The sequence below is a fragment of the Sinohyriopsis cumingii genome, chromosome 19 (assembly GCF_028554795.1).
Source record: "Sinohyriopsis cumingii isolate HCF-2022 chromosome 19, ASM2855479v2, whole genome shotgun sequence".
In the NCBI taxonomy this organism is placed as follows: domain Eukaryota; kingdom Metazoa; phylum Mollusca; class Bivalvia; order Unionida; family Unionidae; genus Sinohyriopsis; species Sinohyriopsis cumingii.
The window spans coordinates 36,839,067-36,860,874 of record NC_142979.1 but is presented as its reverse complement, the minus strand read 5'-3'; the positions used below and the strand labels follow the sequence as shown (position 1 = coordinate 36,860,874).

The 21,808-nt window shown below is 34.2% G+C and overlaps 1 protein-coding gene across 1 annotated transcript in view; it reads left to right on the top strand.

Moving 5' to 3' along the window:
- LOC149775449 (metalloprotease mig-17-like) overlaps positions 1 to 19,287 on the top strand; it is a 25,242-nt gene extending 5,955 nt beyond the window's left edge. The window contains exons 2-8 of the mRNA XM_089943714.1: positions 1,397 to 1,440; positions 7,533 to 7,641; positions 10,719 to 10,889; positions 11,430 to 11,565; positions 17,019 to 17,132; positions 17,473 to 17,513; positions 17,963 to 19,287. Of these exons, the coding sequence (XP_089799840.1) occupies positions 1,397 to 1,440; positions 7,533 to 7,641; positions 10,719 to 10,889; positions 11,430 to 11,565; positions 17,019 to 17,132; positions 17,473 to 17,508 (610 nt within the window). The 3' untranslated portion in view covers positions 17,509 to 17,513; positions 17,963 to 19,287. The remainder of the gene's footprint in view (positions 1 to 1,396; positions 1,441 to 7,532; positions 7,642 to 10,718; positions 10,890 to 11,429; positions 11,566 to 17,018; positions 17,133 to 17,472; positions 17,514 to 17,962) is intronic.
- Positions 19,288 to 21,808: the final 2,521 nt, after the last annotated feature.

The following is a 21,808-nucleotide window of genomic DNA, read 5'->3' as shown; positions in this document are numbered from 1 at the left end:
GTTTTCTAAATGAACATTCGCTCCATCTGATTAATAATTAATAAACCAATAAACTTATGTGAAATGCTTTGCATGTCCCTCTTGACACAATCAGTTTACATGATCGATCACGTAACACAGCACCAACCTGCATACTGCCGTTTGGAGTATCAAATCAAATAAGTTGAGAACATGTTGCATTGTTTCTATATATCTGATATTGTGTTCGTATGACTGGTTTTAAAAAGAGAGTCATACAACTTCTCCTATATATTAGAGGTTTATATTGATTCTTCTATTTGCCGCCATTTTGCCGCGTTATAGTCATCGGTTCATGTATTAATAACATCTTATACAGGTAGAAACACCACGCCAAAACAAATAATAGATATGGATATTGTCTTTTTTCAAAGCAAATCATGTGACCAAAGGACAAATACAAAACACAATACTGTTTTCGTCGTAACAAATAATCATCCAAATACCTATTTCATATCATGATTGAAATCGTTCTTAGTTTGTTTCGTCCGTCTTGAAGAAATGAATCAGCCAGTACAATGATTTTTTGCACTTTGTCTTTATTCTTTCACACACACACACACACACACACACACACACACAGACACACAACATTGTGTATATGTTTTGTTCCAAGCAAATTTAGGTGCCAACAATTCCACTTTGTGAATATAATTTTGTGACAATATTTTTAAATTACATAAGAATTTAAGACACATGCTGTTTATTTTTAATACCTTATCTATTGAAACTAGCATATAAGTTTAGATGTATGTGATAAAACAGAGACTGCAAGATAAAGACATAAAATAATATTGGAGACGATATCAAAATTAATGGTCCTATCAATCGCGCTTTTTACTATTTGTCTCTAAAATTCAATCGGCTTTCTCTCCAACAATATGGTGAAACTTATAACATTAATCGTAGGAATGTGATTAAAGCTTAATATGGCAAAGTCTATCACCACTAGGTAGTAATGAAATAATCGTCGCATAAGACAGGACTTCACAACTTTGCTGAAAGGATATAATAGTCTCACAAGGCATATTTTGTCACAACTGTGCAGTAATGAGATAAAATAATCATATACCAAAATTTGTTACAGTTGTGTAGATGGCGATACAAGTTTAATATGGCAGAATTTGTCACAATTGTGCAGGAATCATAAAAAAAAGCTTTATATACATAACCTATTTAATTATTTAAATATTGTATCCACCAATCTTGAAACTTTGTTAATTATATGATAGTTTTAATCAGAATGTTCTAATAAATTTCTCTAATTCCTCCTATGATCGCAAGAGGGTCTTGTTTGTAAATAAGAACACAATAGCTTTAACCAGGTCTGTAAAAAGCGCATCGTACAAAATAAGCATAACAACTTTTTTATTTACAGACACGACTTATTTCAAGGTAACGTTGAAGACAATATTCTTAACGGTAAGTACATATGCTCTCGATCTCTCTCAAACACACTGCTAAACAAACTAAAAAAAAGTACATATCGGGGACACGTTTACGCTAACATGGGTAACAGGTTTTTGTTGGTCATCATTTTGTGTTCGTCACGGTGTATAACACGAACAACGTTGATAGCTGTATGTATCATACGGCATATCTCATACTGATTTTATTGATTATGTTTTCGAAGCATGTACACGTTTGCAATTACAACGTTCTTACACGAATATGTACATGGTAAGGTATGTACCCCTGACTTTTTCACAAAGATGTGTAGTAATATCTTAACTAACCAAACGTGAAGTCAAATTACGTTTGATACGTTGTTTCTTAATTAATATACACATCAAAACCTTGCACTAAAGGCACACCTGATTCCAGAGTCCATATTATTGGACTTAACTCTGATCATAATTGTTCTTAGGTTAATACTAATTGATAACCTTGCAAAATTAATGTATATCTTTTGATATATATTGTAAATCCTAACTTGGTAATAAAGCCTTGCGAAGAAGAAAGTATATCGGCCTTCTTCATAAATGTGGTTTGAAAAATGGGGTGGTCAAAGTGATGTCATCAAATATATGTTGAATTAAAACAAGGTAGTTTCAACATTTTCGTTTTTTTTTATAGGGTTGTCATATAACGTGAGTGACCATTTAGATTTTATTTTATAATATGGTTCCTGTAATACATTACTTTGTATTACTGATCGATTCAAATGAAATGATGTACTCAGCATATCGTGTGATCATGAAGTCATTGGTGGTTTTATTACACTAAACAAAAATGTGTTCATGTCACGGTTCACGAAACATGTCGTTTTACTTTGTCAAAAGAAGTTAAACATTTAAAATGTGTTGCGATTTACTGTATTTACCTACTTCTGGGCCTGATAACACTTTCGTATGGGATAACAAAATTCATTTCGTTAGCCAAAACGCCGAGTTCCAGAGGTCTTCGGGTGCCAAGTTTTAAAAGTGCACATCTTATCAGTATCTTATATATCATGGCAAACGTTTGAGTTAACTAACGAATCGATCTCATTTATCGTGCTGTTGTGGACAGCATTTTGTTTTCCGACTATCCTTAAAACTGTATAAAGGATTTTAATAAATGTTTAGCATACATTTTCATTTACTATGTATATTTGTTTAAGGCATAAGTGATGGCATTATATATAAATATGAATACAAATAGAAAAAAGACATTTCTCGTGTAATACGATCCTTACATATCCTGAACGTATGTTTCATGGATAAAATAAGTCACCATATGCTCAAAGGAAGAGTCAGATCGAACGTTAAACCACCTTGTATTCTAGTTCCATGCCCCTCTTTAAAAATGTTCTCCCATCTTTAAGACAACGGCGAAAAATGTCAATGTATAACAAGGGGTATTCCTGTGATGATTCTTATTTCAGTCCTATGCCATTACTGAGTTGTGTCTTGAACGTTATGGAAATTATTACTTACAAACATCTCCACAACTACTAACATCCAAAATTAATTCCGGTTTTCGTCGCAAAAATTATGCAATATTTCAATTCAAATATATGCACCGTAGTGCTTTAATACAAAGGATAAAATGTGGTCGTTAACGATGTCAATAAATTATTTGATCGGGTTTGGCATAAATGTCTATGACATCAACTAAACTGCAGTGGTATTGATAGCTTTCATATAAATTGATTTTCTGACTACCTAACAGGCTCTAAACAGATTTCTTAAATACCATCGAAGCAAATATTCAGTATGCTTCGGCTGGAGTACAAAATGTGTCTGTTTTAGATCAGTTATTATCTATTGTGCATATAACTGATATAATCAACGACCTAAGCAGAGTGAGACTCACTGATGAAGAGTGCTCATGATACTTACGAAACTGATACTTAAATACATGTCAAAAAGGAAATACAAATGATGAAAATCATTTGGTAAAAACAATGGTTTGAGCCCTTATGTTATTTCTAATGAATTCACGTACTAAGTTAGTGTTCATAACTCTATAAATTTAAATATCCTGCGACAACTATAGAGGAATCTCTCTATTCTGCATCGTTGGCAAGGTCCTCGCCAGTGTACTGCTGAACAGAATCACACAACTCCTTGATCATGGCCTACTGCCAGAAAGCCAATGTAGCTTTAGAAAGGAGAGAGGTAACATCGACATGATATTTGGTGCCAGTCAGTTGCAAGAAAAATGTATTGAACAAAACGTCCAGCTATACACCACCTTTGTAGACTTGACTAAGGCATTCGACACTGTTAGCCGGGAAGGTCTTTGGAAGATCATGGCCAAATTTGGATGTCCAGAAGTCTTCATTGAAATGGTGAGACAGTTTCATGATGGCATGCTTAGCCAAATTTGGATGTCCAGAAGTCTTCATTGAAATGGTGAAACAGTTTCATGATGGCATGCTTGCCAGATTCCAGGACAGGGTAACTATTCCAAACCCTTTGCAGTTGCGAGTGGTGTGAAACAAGGATGCGTCTTAGCCCCCACGTTCTTCAGCCTCATGTTCTCCGCAATATTGATTGATGCTTTCAAGGACAGCGATGTTGGAGTAGGTCTCCGATACCGTCTGGGTGGGAAGTTGTTCAACATGAGGAGGCTCCAAACCAAAACCAAAATCCAAGTTGAGACTATTCGCGACCTGCTGTTTGCAGATGACTGTACCCTCAACTCAACAGAGCATGGACCTTTTTTCCACAGCGTGCTCCAACTTCGGACGTTCCAAGAAGATCGAGGTTCTGCATCAGCCAGCTCCTGGACAAGATGACGTGGAACCATCCATCACTGTCAATGGCCATAAGCTCAAAGATGTAGACATGTTCACATACATCGGCAGCGGTTGTACTCCCCACCCACCTCTTTGCTTGCGAGACATGGACTGTATATAGTCGCCATGTTAAAAACCTGAACCACTTACACATGAGCTCCCAGAGGTAACTAATGAAAATAAGATGGCAGGACAAGATGCCAAGCACAGAGGTGCTCACTAAGGCATGACAAGTATACACACCATGCTGTGCAAGGCACAACTCCGATGGGCTGGCCATGTTGTCCGCATGACGGTAGAACGCCTACCACAGAAGGTATTTTATGGAGAGGTACAACAAGGCATAATATCTAACGGTGGTCAAAAACAGAAGTACAAGGATACCCTCAAGGCCACGCTGAAGAACCTAGGCATTGATCCTGATAGCTGGAATAGTGTCGCTGCTAACCGATCTGCTTGGCTGACTCAGGTCAACACTGGTGCGGAAGCCTTTGAGCAGAAAAGACTGGTGGACGCAGTTGAAAAACGTGATCTGCGCAAATCCAGGAATAGTAGTTCCGCAACTCCCGGCCAGCGACCTGCATATCAATGTCCCCACTGCGTCAGACTCTTCCGGGCCCGGATCGGACTGATCAGCCATATCCGGACCCGCCCCTAGTGAATCGATGACATTAAATGGTCTTCATCGAAACCGATGGACAAACATCATCACCATCATCATCATCAATTTAAATATCATGGTCTGCATATTAAGTATTTCCTTTTCGCATTAGTTAGAAAAAAATTCCCAAACAAACCAATAATTTCAAGAATTTATTTCGAAGAAAATGCTTTCAAATATATATTTTTGAGGAAATGGGATGGAGTAACGATAACTCTCATAAGAATATGTTCATAGTTTGTGATGATATTTTGAGAGGTGAATCATGAAACAAGCAGTATTTGAATTGGCTAATTTTCCGGTCACTTGGACAACTTTAAGGACAAGTACAACATTTTTCAATTTTCAGAATTTTTTTATTCAGTCGTTAATGGGTCAGGCCTATATGTTATATGTGCCCATAATCAGAACTATATAAACACCAAATCATCTGATTGGAATGCATAGTTCTTGTTCAACGTTCTCCTTGTATAAAATATACCTTTTGATATTTCCTAAAGGGCACAGAGTAAAACTATATTATGCCAAATTATACATTACTACCGATCTCTACTCAGAGAGAAATACACTGATGGACTTACCCCCTGCCGCAATAAAATACTCCAATGAAAATTCAATTATCAAGGCAGATCAAACCCATGTATTATTGTGAGTCGTTGTCATGGCTGTAAGTTCATGTATTGTACGATTCATCCTCAGCTGTAAAGTTTGGTAATCATTGCTTCAATTTTGATAAAATCTATATTTACTATGTATTGCCGTTATTATCCGTGCCATTCGTTTACAGCGATTTAGCCTTAACTAGAAATAGGTGTGAAGTGTTCACTTCCTTGGTCATGTTGTGGTTATTTTTGCAAATTCATGGCATTTCGATGAATGATGGTCATGCCAGGTATTACTACACATAATACAGTCCTATCAAATAAATGATAGCCATACCGGATCATACTGGATAATAGTTCAATTCATTTAATTCCATCAAATGAAAGACAATAAATCATGCCACCAGATTTAAAGTAAAATTCAACGTCTGTATCCCTTATGTAATGCTAACAAACTATCTGTATAGAAAATAATTAGTATTTTTCACCAAATAACTAGTGCTGTAGGACATAAACGGATGCCTGGTGAGATCATTTATTCTGCTTCAGTAATGAAACATTTGTCGCCACGTTATTGTATATCTATTTGTTCAAAATAATAAAACAATTGAAGTGAGTATTTTTAGCCAGCTACACTATTTGCTAGTAGTGATCGAGATCGTGCCTGGTCCTCTTGAATAGTTTCTCCTTCAATCGCGTCAAACCAGAAGTCACAAAATATAGTTATTTAGTCGCACTTATTCGGGCCAACACTTATCCTTATTACCATCGAGTATAATCATAATGTGTATAATATTATTTAAAGTGCCACGATTTAAAGTAAAATTATTAGACTTTCTTGCCATTGAAATATATCTTAGGGAAAATAACTTTGCCTCGCATAAAGGACACATATCATGAAAGATAAAATCAAATACATTGGCTAAAACGCGAACTAAACATGGCACTAGGTCAGATCGTTATTCTTCAGTAACGTTGCTTTTCCGGTCATGAGTATATTGGTCACGCATACCTGGGTCAACACATATCGTTATGTTAGGTAGTCGCTATAATTGTATTCTAACTTGTATGATGGTATATGTACATGTACTGATCGTGGCAGAATGTTTATTGTTATATTGTGATTAAGATATGTGTCTAGTATTTTAGATTTTAAGGGTCATAAAGGTACCATTTTTAAACACTTTCTTCACAAAGAGGCGAGTTCTTGACATTGTGTTTCCGTTACAAAAACAACCTTGTCTACCTTAGATTTGTCATGTGTTTGCTAATATTGAATGGAAAGAAAAGACCTTGTTTACAGGTTATTGTTCTGGAAATGCATTTTTGACCAGCATCCTGTTCCACCTGCTATGTCATAGCGTTTGGTGTAAGGCTCTGTGGTCATAATAATTTATTCTTATTATTAAGTTCAGTTGTGTTTAGATTCAATTTCAGATTAATATTTCATGGAAATTATTCGTTGCAATCCCAAAGTGTTAATTGGCTATTCGACTCAATCATTATTTTGAAATTATTGTGAATTCAGTCAAGGACATTCTTGATTTTATAACTGTATTGTTCATCAGAACTGTTGGCACATCAGCCTATGCAAGACTATTAGCAAATCTGCACATTCCATATCATTGGATTTCATCTGGAACTCTGTGTTAGGACCTGTGATATCACGTTTAGGAATGTTTGAGATTTATTTCCCAATATTTCGTGCTCTAGGAAAATTAGATATGTGTTACAGTTTCTAAACGTTTGGTTTTCTTTTATAATCATTATTTTAACATCATAGATTCATAACATTACGATATGTACATGATGATGCTCTTCCTTCGCAGAATATTGAGTTAAATGTACGTAGGACGAACTTCATTTGAGCGAATACAATCAATGTGTATAAGTTAAACATGGATATGTGTGTGTTTATAAACACGATATTGTATCTGCCCAACTTAAATAAATATATAGGTTTAGCTCTCTAAGAATGTAATTATTAGACTAGCCTCTTATGTTGTTTTATATCGTTTCACTTTAGGTCAGTCAGAGACCTCTGGGTTGTGTGTTCCAGGTGAAAGAATGTCGGTTATTCAGGGAACAGATTATTTTGATACGGTGCGTACAGCAGCACACGAACTTGGACATAAGTAAGTTGATTTCTGGCGTTGTCATTTCATCCATATTTTCATTTAGTTTAGTTGCTGAACACATTTGCCTTCCCATGTAGAACTCCAAACATCCTGGCAGGAAACGTTTAAAGACCGCAAAGCCACGGTTGGTGGTCTCCTTTGTTTGTTTTCCCAGTTTCCCATATCTAAAACAAGAACTAATGGCACCATCGAGGCTTTCGAGAATATGTATTATACAATCGACTTAAGATATTAAAAGTTAAATAGTAGAATAGATACTCGGTTTCTTGGAAAATCTCCAAAAACTATGTAAGGCCGAAACTCGTATTTAAAGATTGCAAACATTCGACACACGTAGAGGCTCCATCCACTAAAAATATAGGTTGACAACGATAATATGATCACGTGACAAATCAAAATAGTAATCTACGGCGTTAAAAGTGTGGGAGTGGATATTGCTACTTTCACATTAATTTATATGATACATAAAATAGTATGTACTTTAGCTGACAATGGAAAACAATACTTTGGATGCATACTAATGTAATCAGTTTTATGTATAGGAGTTTTAACAAGCAATTTTAGAGCTGCAGATACTGAAAGTAATTTGTTTCATAAAATGATTAAGGGAATAATCTCAAAGTACTAGCAATTGAAAGATTACTTTGTCACATTTTTCTCTCAATCTCGTTAAACAAAAGTATAAACGGTTGATCCAGCAATATATGTATCTATAAAGCACATAAATATACTCATCCCAAAGTCACATTCAGCGAAAGTTTAATGTTGATAAATACAGATTTAGAGGAGTTTTATATTTAAAAAAAAGACAGATACAGAAAATCATGAAAAAATGGACAAATTACATTTCATATGCCGCCAACATAATGGCAGGATATAATAAATGAAAATAGTTGTGTGTAACAGTTGGTACCGCTTGACTCCTTTACAAATATGAAAAAGAATCATCAAGAAGTAGACGATATATATTTTACAAGAACAAAGCATGGCCCACTATGTTTAGGCTGAAATAACAGGACGAATTAGTAATTTGCATAATAAACTTGACTCAGAGATTTTTTAAATCCCTTTTCAATAAATTTAACGACTGTCCATCTCGTGTTCGAGTGGGTGTGGTGAGGCATGAATATTATGACACCAAATATTGACATTTCCAGTTGACGGCAACTTTTGGTATTATTGCTCTATTTGTGGTTAAAAGTACACATTATTTCCAGTTGTAATAGCTAAATAAAATTAAGTAACTTGAGATAACAGACAAAAATTGTTTTATTTGAAAATGGATCCAAGGTAATCCTTTTTCACGGCCAAAGTAATTTGTTTGTTCCGTAGCAGACAATGTATTGTTTTTGTTATCTACAAATATGATTTGACTAAAACTATTATAAAATACTTTTTTAAAAACGTTTCTACCTGGATGATGTCAAAGAATCTTGGCTGTTACTGAGGAATACAAGACAAACATTAATTTAAACATGATACATTTAAATATTTCTTGAAATTTTGACAAGATCAAAACACGATGACATTGAAGATGTGCAAATTATGTTTCTCACATGGCTGTCATTGTAACAAGGTTGCCGACATTTGTTTGACATAATGCATAGTTCAGCCAATATTTCAGTATAATTGCTGGAGGGAGATAAGGAAACATATTGTCTACCTGGTCCCCATGGATTTCAAATGGTCGATATGTAAGCTGCCAACACACAACTTGATGCAAATACTGCTTGATTGTTTAACCAAATATAAGTGGTTTTATGGATCTGGTTGTTATGTAAACTTAAACCTTTGTCACCTCATAAGATCATAAACAACAGATGAATATATATATATATATATATATATATATATATATATATATATATATATATATATATATATATATATATATATATATATATATATATATATAGATATATATATATATATAGTGTTTATCTGACCATTGCATGCTAGTAAAGTTCTATGATGGAAACCTTAACAATTTCCATGTTAAGCAAGGTCAAGTTCTTAGCCACTGGGGCATAACGCCGTGTCTGTGTTGTACGTATGTCTAATTTTGTTTCCTCTTTACCCTCCAGCATATATATAGTTACTCGTATCTTGACGGACGGAACTTGATCAGCATTGTAATAGAATACAAATTCCAGTCGCGATTTCCACCAATGACCCTAACATACAGATCGACCGACTCTGTACATGTGCAAAGAAAAATGCAGTTAGGTGAACAATTCCGATTTACCGGATTATTTGACTTGATAGAGGTCGATTGAATCCATTCATTTCTTTTGAAACATAACTTTTTGGCAAGATGGTTACTGTTGTAAATGCCGTTGAAAAAAAATTGAAAAAAAAAGAATTTAAACTTGATTATCGCCAACAATTTAGTGTAGAAATTCAGACGCTTCTTAAGCTAGGAGTTGCAGCATAAAAGGAATTTCCTCAAGAAATTACCAGACAGTCGTGATTAAAGACCGTTTAAATTCGTGTGCTTTATTGGCAAATTACCAACTTAAACATCGATGCCTGGATGTTTCTTTACAAAAATGCATGAAAGTTGAAGTCTGCTTTGTGATACTAATAGTACCTACCTACCTACCTACCTACCTACCTACTTGCGTGCATGCATGCATCCATGCATACATACATAATACATACATACATACATACATACATACATACATACATACATACATACAAGGGGCCCCGAGTGGCCGAGTGGTCGAAAGCGCTCATATCACTGCCATCTCACCTCTGTTTGCGTCGGTTCGAGTCCAAGGCTCGGCTAGCGTGGGTACGTGGGAAAGCCTGCCAGTAGCTTCTTGTGGCTCGATGGTTCTTCCCTGAGTTTTCCAAGGTTCTTTCTCCACAAGTTATACTGGCAGCCATGTATAGCCTATCTTGTGCTGACAAATGGCTTTAAACCCCAGAACAACAACATACATAAATACATACATACAGACATACATACATACATACATACATACATACATACATACATACATTTAGTCTATATAAGGTGTACTGTATCTGATTTAGAGCCATGCACTTTATATGCTTGCTATTTCCAGTATTGGCGCAGAACATGACGGTGAAGAAAATTATACAGACTGTTCTCCTAAGGATTATTTTATAATGTCGCCAGATATTCCACTATTCGCCCCAAACCAGGCATACTCTAAGAACCCGTGGATGTTTTCTAAGTGCTCCGTGAGGATTTTCAAAACGGCACTGAAAGACAAGTATGTACAATACATTTCGAGACATCTAGCATTACGAACTTGCCTTCATTTTTTCGTCAGATCTGCAATCATATTTGGATAATTTGGGACTCAGGAGGCGGATTAGTTGTTCAATATAGGCGAGTTATCAAATGTGATTCAATTTTGATTGTGCGTGACTTTTGTAATCACTATCGGAATTGTGATTTTTGAAGGAGTGTGTAATGTGAGAAAAAATTTGATATGTTTTGTTTATTTTTACTTATCCGTTTATGGCTTTGTTAGATACTGATGAGTCAAACAAATGTGAAGCAACAAACACCATGGAAGTGCGATCTTTGACCTTTGAAGTAGGCTAAAATGATGAGGTTCAAGCCATATTCAGGCATGACTGGCTGATTATTTAAGCATTAAAACAGTTGTGTCTAACGCTATCGTCTTTTGCTGTGTATATGGGACAAAAAATTGTACGTAGGTTCGTATGTTTATACAATTTTCGGAAGGTGTTTGGGTATGTACGATTAGCACCTATTAACGTAAGAAGTCCATTTCCTTTTTCAGAGAATGTGTGACTAATCCGGGTATATACTTCAACAGTACTGAATGGAAACATTATACAATGAAACTACCAGGACAGCGGTATACCCGCAATGAGCAATGCGAGTTCATTAATGGGCCCACATCTGTCTTTTGTGGAGTAAGTTCATTGTGTGTGTGTCTCTGTGTTTGTGTGAGTACTTTACCTTCTTCCAGAAGGAGTATGTACCCTTCAATTGACTTTCTTCTTGTTTTTTTTTTTTTTTTGTTTTTTTTGCAAGTCTGCTTCATAGCAGACTGTTACTTAGGCCGTATGATTACAAAGAAGTACATATGAACTATATATAATACGGGTGTATAAGTGGGATTCAAGATGCGTGGACATATTGCTGCCCACAGAGTACCAAAATGAACGTCACCGAACAATGTTAAGTGTTAAACGAAATTAAAATACAAAAAAAAAAATGTATGAAAGGGTCGATAATGTTTAAGTCGTACTCTCTACAGAGATTCAATCCGAGGCATATTTCGCCTTTCATGCACGCACCGGCTCATATTACATCATGACTAAGAATACGTCAACGAACAATGATGATACCGAGTCGATGCAACACACACTCGTAAGCAGAAGACACACTGGCATATATAATGTATTCATGCATCCGATATACTAATGTTCGTTCGTACACATGCAAATAAATATTCACCATCCTCCTTACTCTAGATGAAGGTATCACAAATTGCATGGATGCATGGGTTGTTAGACCCGATCCTTGCACTCCTACGTACTATTTCGCATTCAACAACCAACGCATCCTGAAAATTGTGACAACGGCATTTATCGCTAAAATGGCAGCTTCGAATGTCAATTTTCAATGGAAGACCCGAAGGAAGAATCCACTAAGAGTCACCCTAGAACACCCTAAGCTATTTCCAATTTATTCACCACAGAATGGATCGAAACAGACAAAAATTTGGAAATATTTTTTAATCATCAAACAAATTTGATCCTATGAGAAAAAGAACGATATAGTCTTCAAACCGGTGCAGAGTCTTATTAAGTACTCAGTCTACCGTTCTGAAGGGAAACACATAAGTTAAACATAATTAACTAACACCACCAGTACAGTATATAATGTTAATACCTTCCGGACCCTTATGACCTGTGCGTGTCTAGTCAATCTGATCCTAATACCTGTCATACGTGACTAAGAAAATTCAAGATGCTTCTTATTCGGAGATGATGCGGAAAGAGGTACTTTGACCAGGCTATTAACAAATCTGCATTTATCTATAGAGAAGCCTTCTTGAAATACTAAACCAATCAATTAATCAGCGCACCCACTTTGCAGTTACTTTGAACGCGTTCTTATCGATCTTGGAACACATCCCTTTTTAGCAATGTCACCAGCTCTAATTGACAGAACGTGCCAAAGGCAAATTTTCAAGAAATTCCAATGATTGTATACTGTTGACATAAATATCTCAAGGACCATCTTGTACATGTAAAACAATTCAACCAGGACAAACAATTCGGGCACATCCGGCTGCAAATACAAACTGTAAAGTCCAGTTTAAGTTGCAAACATATGCTCGAGAGGAAATCGTTAACAAATAGGATGATAGGAGTTAGGCTTACTACCATTCAGATGTCAGTGTTAGGAATTGACGCCAAATTGTAATATGCCAACCCACTCAAACCCCACCCCAGCATGCCACGCTTTTACCACTCAATGTATTTGTGAAACCGTAGATTTGAGATAAAACAATGAATAACAACAAAAGCCATATTCACAACAAATGCATAGAGAAACTTGCCTACCACACCATCTCAGCTGGGTACTCAGTCAATTCCGTAAAAATACTACAATTCAAGCTTATCCGTGTTGGACCAATATAGAACGGACAGGTGAGGAATGATGAATAATAGAACTGCAAACTCGTAGAGAATTAGGATTAAATGAAACAACTTGATCAGAAAAGGAACTAACTGTGTGATTTATTTTGCTTTTCACTGACCTTTGTGACTTAGTTCTGTTCACCGGAAGCGAGGTAATTATTATATATCTAAAAGCCCCCTTACCACAAAATAATTGCAAAGCGACCCGCACTGCATTTTAGTAGCTTAGATTTACTCTATTGATATCTGTTACGACCACACCCCTACAACAACAAAAGGTCATTGTGCCCGACATTTCACATTTGTATATTCAGTTAAATGTTCTGAGCTTGGTTTCATTGTTTGTATCTCATGGATAATACTGTTGTGCTTGAAATGGGGATCTCAGTGATGTTCTTTGTCGTGATGAGTGATCGAATCGCATCTCACAAGAATGTCAATGTGACCTAGATTTCATATTTTACTGCTTACGTTAATTTCTTTTCCTTAGATCGTTATAAAATAGATTGTTTGAAATGATGGTGTGCATCCCGTGCTGAATGGCTTACATTAATTCCTTGCGTTAAGCTGGTCACACAGTAGCTGGAATCTTCAAATATATTTGTATTAGTATATCGTGCTAAGTGCTTTGCTATCATCTTAAAATTATGAATGGACTAGATGAAGCTGCATGCTTTTCATAACAGGCCCTAGCTGTAACAGCTACTAAAGGTGGATTATGACATAAAACAATCTTGCATCCAATACTTTAAAAAGGGTTACCAGAGTACTTTAGGGTGACTTAAATTCTCCTCAAATGTGTAACCAAATATAATTGGTTTATATATCAAATTATTTATTTTAATGTGATAGTTACGTGAACTAAATCTTCGTCACTTGATACGTTCATGAAGTAGAGATGTATATCTGTTTATCTATCTATCTATCTATCTATCTATCTATCTATCTATATATATATATATATATATATATATATATATATATATATATATATATATATATATATATATATATATATATATATTACTATCTAGCACGTGAATGTGTGCCCATTGCATGTTGATATAGTTATATGATGGCGATCTTAACTATTTCCATGTACAAGTCACCTTCCTCAGGGTCTGTTCTGGACATTTGTTTTATTCTTAATCAAATCCTTAATCAGCAAATGTTTAGAAGCCATAGATCTCAATTGTTTCCAAGCTGTTGCAAAGGAGCAACTTCACAATGTAAAGGTCATGTCACACGGTCTGTATTGAATATGTGACTAAAGATGGGTTTGTGATATGTTATCGACTAAGTTCATAAGTGGATACCTCTTGATAGGTTAGTACAAATAGAGACCCAATTATTTTTCCTGAAATGGATGCCTCCCTGTAAATGCTATATCCATATGTTATTCTTTATTAAGATCGGATAGATTACCCTTACTAAGTTAAATGCTTATTTTCTCTCAATGAGCATAGGAATTCGGTGAATGCACTGAATGTAGCATGTTTCTTTTCATTTGTGGCCTCTACTATAGTAGCTAAAAAGACAATTATTTGTGCATAAAACCTGGCTGTCACTTCAATGTAACTCAAAGCTGATAACATTCACCCAGCAAACTTTGGTTCCTAATGATCCACAATGATAATAAATTCTGTAGTAGGTTAACAAAAATAGTAAAAGACTTAAGAAAAGGGGCCAACTTATACTTATAGCTACGTAAAGGTGAGATCTGTAATGGGTGAATATATTCAGCTGATAACAATTGGGCCACATGTGCGATATTTCTTTTATCCAACAATACTTTGTACTTGACCGGGCTATTTTGGGTAGGGGTTATTCTCGCCTGGATAACAAAAGTGTCTGCAATGGTTATTATTATTATTATTTTAGTATTATTATTATTATTAGCGGTAGTAGTATTAGTACTAATTTAATACTATAAGCCACTAGATATTTACCATTAACGTTGTTTTCCTTCTTTAGTTCTTCTCTTTTATGACTGAATTAACTAATGTCGACTTGGTGGATGATATTTCTAGTATATCGCAATAAATAAATAAAAGTAACATAAAGTCTTGTGAATGTTTCAATACTTCTGCATGATACATTTTAGCTTTTGTAACAACGAAGCTCGCAACTCCTTGAAAAAAGGACACACAGGAGTACCATATTTTCCAAAGTCTCAGCTATATAACTGCAAAGCCAGTTCGCTTCTTTTGGGCAACTTTGACGTTTTTCTGCTGAAGTATCTGCATCTTTGATCCTTAATATGTGCTCTCTGCATGAGAAGCACATTTTATGTTTCAAGGGCAACTTATTTATCATTATATGTCTGCTCGTGGGACATAGTGCAGAAAACTGTATGAAAATCAACGTGTAAAAAGGGCCTGTACGGAATGGGTGGTCGATTGAAAACATAATTTATGTTATGAAGCATTCATTATGTTTTGATATACTGGAGCTAATTGGTAAAATGAGGGAAGACAATTATGTTCCTGTACCCCCTCCGACCAAAGCAACATCTAAAATGTAATTCCTTGACACATGATACCGTTCTCCTAACAGTACCTTTAAATATATTTAATGCATTTACTACAATAACATATTCAAGCTGAGTTTGTACGAAGGAAGATGTGCCATTGTTCCAATTACATTAATTATTGAACCATAATATTGGTTGTTTAAAACTCTTGACAGGTCAATTTATTGGCAAAATAACTGAGCCTTATTGCAATATATATATTTATCACGGTTTCTCTGTAACGTTTGCATTAAACGTTAATATGTCATTATTAGTATACACACCGGTACTTGTACTATGTAAAATCTTCTCAATCATTTCATACATCTGTTCTGAGTAAAGGAAAATGAATTAAAGTGAGGTAATGAATTATACATTTGATCATTAGATTTTAAAAAGCTACCTTGCATTCAATGTATTGCAATAATCTTTTGTAAATTTTAAGTGATTCTAATTCAGTGTACGTTTCTATTGTTGTAGCTTCTTGTCATATTTACCTACATTTTCTCACCAACACTAATATATATATATATATATATATATATATATATATATATATATATATATATATATATATATATATATTGCAAGCTTTTATCATTTTTCTCTTCATTGACTTGTACTTTATCAATTTTGTCTCTGTCGTTGCTCGATGAAATTGTTGCTAAAGTGTTTGCAGGTGTCTAAGAGTTCCTCTTTGCACTAGATTCTGATAGCCTTTAGAGATGCACACTATTCTGGCGAATTGCGCAATAGTTCGGATTTAAAAGGATACGAGGGAATATGTGGAATTCTTAACTTTCTGTTTTGCATGTCTAGCCTAGGTTAGTACTTAGTATAATAGTCTTGGTGTACAAAAACACATAATTGGTGTGATCTAGTCAATTAACAATGTGAATACAGAGAAGAAATTATATATCAAGGATATACTCACTGTAGTGATACTTCTTAATTTGAAAACATAACATTTACACACCTGTACAGATTTATGATATCCATCACGCCATGGGCACTTATGAGGGGCTATTCGTTAGAACGAAACGTAACAGAAGATTCGTGCCGACTATAACATTCCTTTCTGGGAATCATATATGGTTTCGAAGTTGTGTGCAAATAGAACAAGATCAAAATGTCTGGCTTAGAATGTCAGGCTAGTTATGTCATATACATAAAGCTAAATGTCTACTTTTTATTTTTCAAGGTCGTTTCTGAACAGATTTGTCTCAACATGCAGTGTACGAATCCCAAAACTAAAACATGTAATCCGACATATGTCAGTGCACACAGTGGAACTGAATGCGGCGGAATAAATATGGTAATATATCTTACCTCTCTTACTTAATATGGAATATTTTCAAAGTTGTCACAACCTCATTATTGTCTTGTCAATTTCTAATCAAAGGATATGTCGTAAGGAAAATATTTGTTTTTTAACTGTGCATACTAATATGTTATCAGGATCGATACGAAAATCATTTAGTGTACTCTACAATGATTCATACTAAGTTCAGTATTAACTGAATTATTTTTGGAAGCAAAATTTACTTTCTTGCAAATCAACCAATTTAATAAACATGGGGTTGCTATGACTGAATACATCTTTATCGTTCTCCTTTTATATTACAAACCTATAAGAACCAAGTTTCTTCTTGCAGTGGTGCATGAAAGGAAAGTGTGTGCCAAAACCGTAAAATAGGTAAGTAAATTACCATAGGCAAGAACCGCAATGTCACAGTAGATCGCTTGGGAAACACAAGATCATACAGACGTGGGTTATAATCTTACACTGAACTCGCAGAGTCAGCCTCCACAGTGTGTTTATTGGCAAGATATTTGAGCTATTACCAATGCGCATATAACCAACCCTTCAGGCATTAATGATCCGTTAAGCAATAAACCATCTAAAAGTAATAATCATGAATTATTCCGTAATAAATCTTTACCAATTCACTTCTCAATTATAGAAATGTTATAATGCATTGTTGATACATTTGCAATTATGCGATGTTGACGGCGATTATAGTAACGTCGAAGATAATTATTACTCAGTGCGATTTGCTATTTAAAAATATTGAAATGAAACTTTGTCTATTTAATTCAAGAAATAAATTGTCTGTCATCCAATACATACCTTGTATTTTTCAGGTCAAACCCGCAGTGTGTCACCCTCAGCAAAGTATGAAACCCAACAAACTAAAGCATTTCAGAGCTGAATGCATTTATGTTAAACCAACCTATTTGAAAACGACATCACGTATCAAACAAAGTTTTGAAATTATATGATTGATAAACTTGCGTTGTATTGTATTTGTTGTAGAAATATTGACAGTTTCCATATACGAAATAATGTTACCTAGAAAATATCAAGTTCAATTATTTTAATTTACCATTCTCAATTTCATTTATTCTTTATTACCATACTTTCGTTCTTATTTGCTTTGTATCGTACACTGAGGAAAGCTAACTGTGAAGATTAAAACATGCTTTCTTGTCATTCAAATAATGTTCCCAGATAAATGTATTACAAGGATGTGTCATATATCCTTACCTGAATACAAATATAGTATCTTGCCGATTGTAGGTATCTTATCTGACCGCTCATTAAATGCCTGATTGAACGTAATGGTGATTTATTTGCCCAACAAGGCCATGATGGGCATATGTCGCAATGAGGCCGGATTGTCATACCTGATCTTAGCACACGTTTGGGGATATTTTTCCTTCTGTTGTTTCTTAACTTGTGCAATGTCCAAAAAAACCCCGAAAACATGAGAAGGTGGATTTACGTTTAGATAATATGACGAAAGTATAGAAATGATTTGGTCGTTAAATCGGGTTAGTTTTCTACTTTAAATTATATTTACCATATATAGCAAATGACCATCTCTGTAATATTTTCTCTAAAGAAAATAAATTTTTAAAAATTGCAAATGGTTGACCTTAGATATATTATTTACGTAAATACCCTATTTCAAGTTTTTAAAAATTCCCTTTTAAATGGTATAATTCTTTATGATAATGTATCAAACAGTACGTTAGTATTACGACTATGAATGGAGCAAGTTAACACTTTAGAGGTATTGAGCTCGATACGTTTAGGAGTTCATTTATGTTTGTTATAAATGTCATACGAAAAACGGGAAAACCTTTCGTTGAAAAAAGATACTTCTGTTTTAATATATTGATTTTCTTATTTCAACAATAGGTTGTATAAGCAATATCGTAATGCAAATTGTTCCTGTTTAGGTTTGAAAGAATACCTTTGCCAGATACATATATATGGTTCTGAAGTGGTGTAAACATACTATTATATACGGGCGAAGATACTCGTTTTCTATACAGTGAAATTACCAACATAAATTTATTTGTGATATTATACATAATTGAAGTTTATAGTTACAAGCAAGTAGTAACTGACATGAATAAAAACATGGCCATCTATTAATGCTTGATCACTTGACATCTTGCAAAATCTTGAAATAATTTTGGCGGTTGATATGCAAACTATTTGGCTATAAATATATTACAGTGTTGTATCATTGTTGCAGAATTAGAATTGTTACATTTTAAACATTTGGTATCATAGCACGAAAAAGTGTTTGACATTCAAAGTCAAGTATTTATTTCTAGTCTTAATTCTTATTCATAGTTAAAAATGAGACCAACTTAAGAAAAGTGCATAATGTTCCGATACCAAAAGTTAGTTTCTTCATAGTGCTTTAGGTAGAGCGTAAAATAATTCGCTAAATTTGTAAAACATAATAAAGACACAACGCTAATCTATACTGAAATAACTGTAAACGTAATTGATAAAAGAATATACTATAGTTAAGCATTGCGTTAAAGTTTTCATAATTTATGTCGATATGCATTACAAACGAAAGAACGGTACCTACTGTACAATCAATATGATATACACACTGCTTTGTGGAATTTTTATTAGTACGAATCAATCTTTATTCCACTTATTGTGCCACAAAACGTGATAGAGATGAAATTAAATTAATCTGGAGCACAATATGCAATTAAAATAGGGAAGTAAAATAAATTTGAGATTTACTTTTGCTTATATCTTAGTATTTACTGGTACATTTATAAAGCTGTAACGTAGATTTAAATCAAAGTTTGTACATTAATCGTGAAACAAACACAACTACATTTAATGTGAATAATAACAACTGTCATATTTGCATAACTGAGTCTGTCGAATAAAGTATGGATTACTTCCAAAAGTTCATTCCAGGTATGGTTGACGTAATCGATTTACACATCACAATTATCTATAATTCATAGTATAATGTTATGTTAAAGGTGGAATGTGGATAGATAACTTTACATAAGAAACGACCATATTGTTTGCTGATAAATGTATAAGGTGTTGCAAATACGGACATTTATTTTGGTCTTTTCGTGAGTGGAATTTTACAGAATCCATTCAAAGGGTTACACTTGGTGACATATTTTGTGTTTCTAATTTATTTGGAAATTCATTCATATATTATTATCTATAGAAATAATATGGTTTCATGAAAACGTTGACTTCTTGAAGTCAGTATCAATGTTAAAACCTTTGGATGGCTAAAGCAATAATACATAAATAAAACAAGAACATTATTTCAGATATAAACGTTGTACGTTTATGGAACTGGGCATAATTTGGAAGGCCAGCAAGTGTAAAAGGAAACTTTATCTAAGTTTTCATTATTGTTTCAACGCTAATATGTCTCATTAGAATTGCCTCTGGAAATCTTGTAGATGCACAAATCATGCCCTTATTTTATGTAGTGGACCGATACAGTCCAACACTATTCTGCTAAAGTGTTTGTTAAATGCAGATGAGTTTGAGATATCTACGTAATAGTTATTCTACCACTTGACATGTGTGGCAAGAACTTGAGTATTTCGAAGTATCACTTTTCAATAAAACTGATTAACAGTCTTAAGCCCATGGGTGTTTAATGGGCTGAACTAATATCGTCATGTAGATATATATTGACAAAGACAATCTGATAGCTGACTAACCACTCCTCACCTTCGGATTCCTTCTCCGGACTCCATTTTTCTGATTTCACAAAATATCAAACAAGAACTTATTTGGCTTCATTTTCATTACAAAACCGTTGGAAACAACTAGATCTCAGGATCTTGCTTATCCTACGTCGACAACGAGTGATTGTCTATTGCCCCCCCCCCCCCCCCCGATTTGTTTAAGCAGTAAATAGTAATCAATATATATTGATTGACAAATAAAATGAGTGAAAGTGATCTCATTAAATGCATGATAAGTAAAGGTGACATCTTAAGTAATATTTTGTTAATCAATATCATTCTCAAGTGCTCGCACTCTCTGTCACAGCTCAGGTAATTGCATAAGCATGATAAGAATCTTCAAGCACTTCATTTTCAATAGGTATAATATTGTAATTCAAACAAGGAGTATAAGTTGCAAGAGGATTAACCTCGAATGTGTCTCCAGCTTTCCTAAAGTTTCGATCCTTAACTCATCAAGGTATGTCCTGACATCAATATTAGTTCAATTCGCTAACTTTTCAATGAACATGAGCTGTCTAACGTTATCGTATTTTTGACTAACCTTTTCTTACTGAACACAACATATTAAATAGTTGATCTTTGTCCCTTGCACGTATGATGTGGGTATGTCAAGAAAGATTCCTTTGTTTAGTAGCTATTTCTTTATCGATATATATATATATATATATATATATATATATATATATATATATATATATATATATATATATATATATATATATATATCACCACTTAATGTACATAACTGGCACTTAGGCAGTTTGTTGTTCCAACATCAAAGCATTCTTTTAACTTGTATTGCAATTAGGTACACTTTGTAATAACACAGTCCAATGATGTGTTCGCCATATTAAGCTTCAGACGTTCTTTCTCAACATTTGGTTAGTATTTATCAAATTACATGTTTTTAACAGGTGTTAATTACTCAATATTTCTGGG